The 1275-nt window shown below is 24.2% G+C and overlaps 1 protein-coding gene across 2 annotated transcripts in view; it reads right to left on the minus strand.

Moving 5' to 3' along the window:
- The window catches only part of LOC106684154 (uncharacterized), a 13318-nt gene extending 13052 nt beyond the window's left edge, over nucleotides 1-266 (minus strand). For both annotated transcript variants that reach the window (XM_014426076.2, XM_014426082.2), the window contains exon 1: nucleotides 112-266. In XM_014426076.2, coding sequence (XP_014281562.1) covers nucleotides 112-168 — 57 coding nt within the window. In that variant the 5' untranslated portion in view covers nucleotides 169-266. The remainder of the gene's footprint in view (nucleotides 1-111) is intronic.
- Nucleotides 267-1275: the final 1009 nt, after the last annotated feature.

The following is a 1275-nucleotide window of genomic DNA, read 5'->3' on the forward strand; positions in this document are numbered from 1 at the left end:
TGTATATGAAACATAAAACATGTTTACCTATTGTATTATTTTGTACCGTTGTAAATTACATTAAATAAATAATTTAAAATGACAAATTATAAAAATATATAGGAAACTCACCGCCCAAGACAGGCAAACAGCAGAGAGAATTGTGGTAAGGAACAGGAGTGAATTCATCTTGGGATATTTCTGCTGGCTGTAGGGAGTATACAGCTTATATAGTCTCAACCAAGGACGGTACAGCCGCTTATCAACTGGTTTACAGAATTCTGGTTCTGTATTAATTAATGATTTATTTGATATTGATAGTTTTATATTTCTGAGTTGTATATTTTTAATATTTTACATAAAATTAAAAAAATTAAATTAAATTAAAATAACATCTCTTACGCTGACTGTATTAAGAGATTGATATCAATATTTAGTCTAAGGAATGATTTTCTATTAGTGTGACATTATGACACAGAATTGCTGAGTTGTATATTTTTAATAGTATTCATAATATTAAACAAATTAAATTAAAATAACATGTATTACACTAACTGTATTAAGATATTTATATAAACATTTAGTCTAAGGAATGATTTTCTCTCAATGTGACATTATAGTAATCGTTTCGAATAAACGAACTAGGGGCTGGCTGTATCAATATTAAAATCATCACTATCAATTAATTTTTTCTGACTTAATCATCAGTAATTGGAATTATGTTTATAAACTACATTATTTACGAACATTTTTCATTACTTTTAAACCGATTTACTTAATTTTTTTATTAGAGAAATACAACTTAAATTGTAATCATTTTATACATTTTTGAAGGATCCTGTTTTTTAACATTAGAAAAGTCGAGTAATGTAAAACCATTGATGATACGTATTTTTTTTATAGAAGATATATTTTTCCATTGAAGGACCACTGAATTATTCTTAAAATGGTCAATATTTATGATAAAACATTTTTTGTAAACAATTCAAAATTAAATAAATATTTTCATAATAACTTATTTTTTTCTTATAATTCTTTTATTTTCTTACAACGAATATTCATACAATTCAGTTAAATGGATATGGGATTTTTTTATGAAGTTTTGAAAACAAAAATAACTACAAATTGTCGGGAAAAAATATTAATTTTTGTTCTATAATTGAACAAAAAAACAAACAAACTCAAACTTGAATAATAGAATATTACGTATCGATTCAAGTTGACATGAAATATCATATTAGTTCATTTTTATTCGTTACCCAATCTGTACATAAAATGGGCATTATGAAAAATAAA

This window comes from Halyomorpha halys, unplaced genomic scaffold, assembly GCF_000696795.3.
Source record: "Halyomorpha halys isolate HHAL.00 unplaced genomic scaffold, Hhal_1.1 Scaffold29.1, whole genome shotgun sequence".
Taxonomy (NCBI): Eukaryota; Metazoa; Arthropoda; class Insecta; order Hemiptera; family Pentatomidae; genus Halyomorpha; species Halyomorpha halys.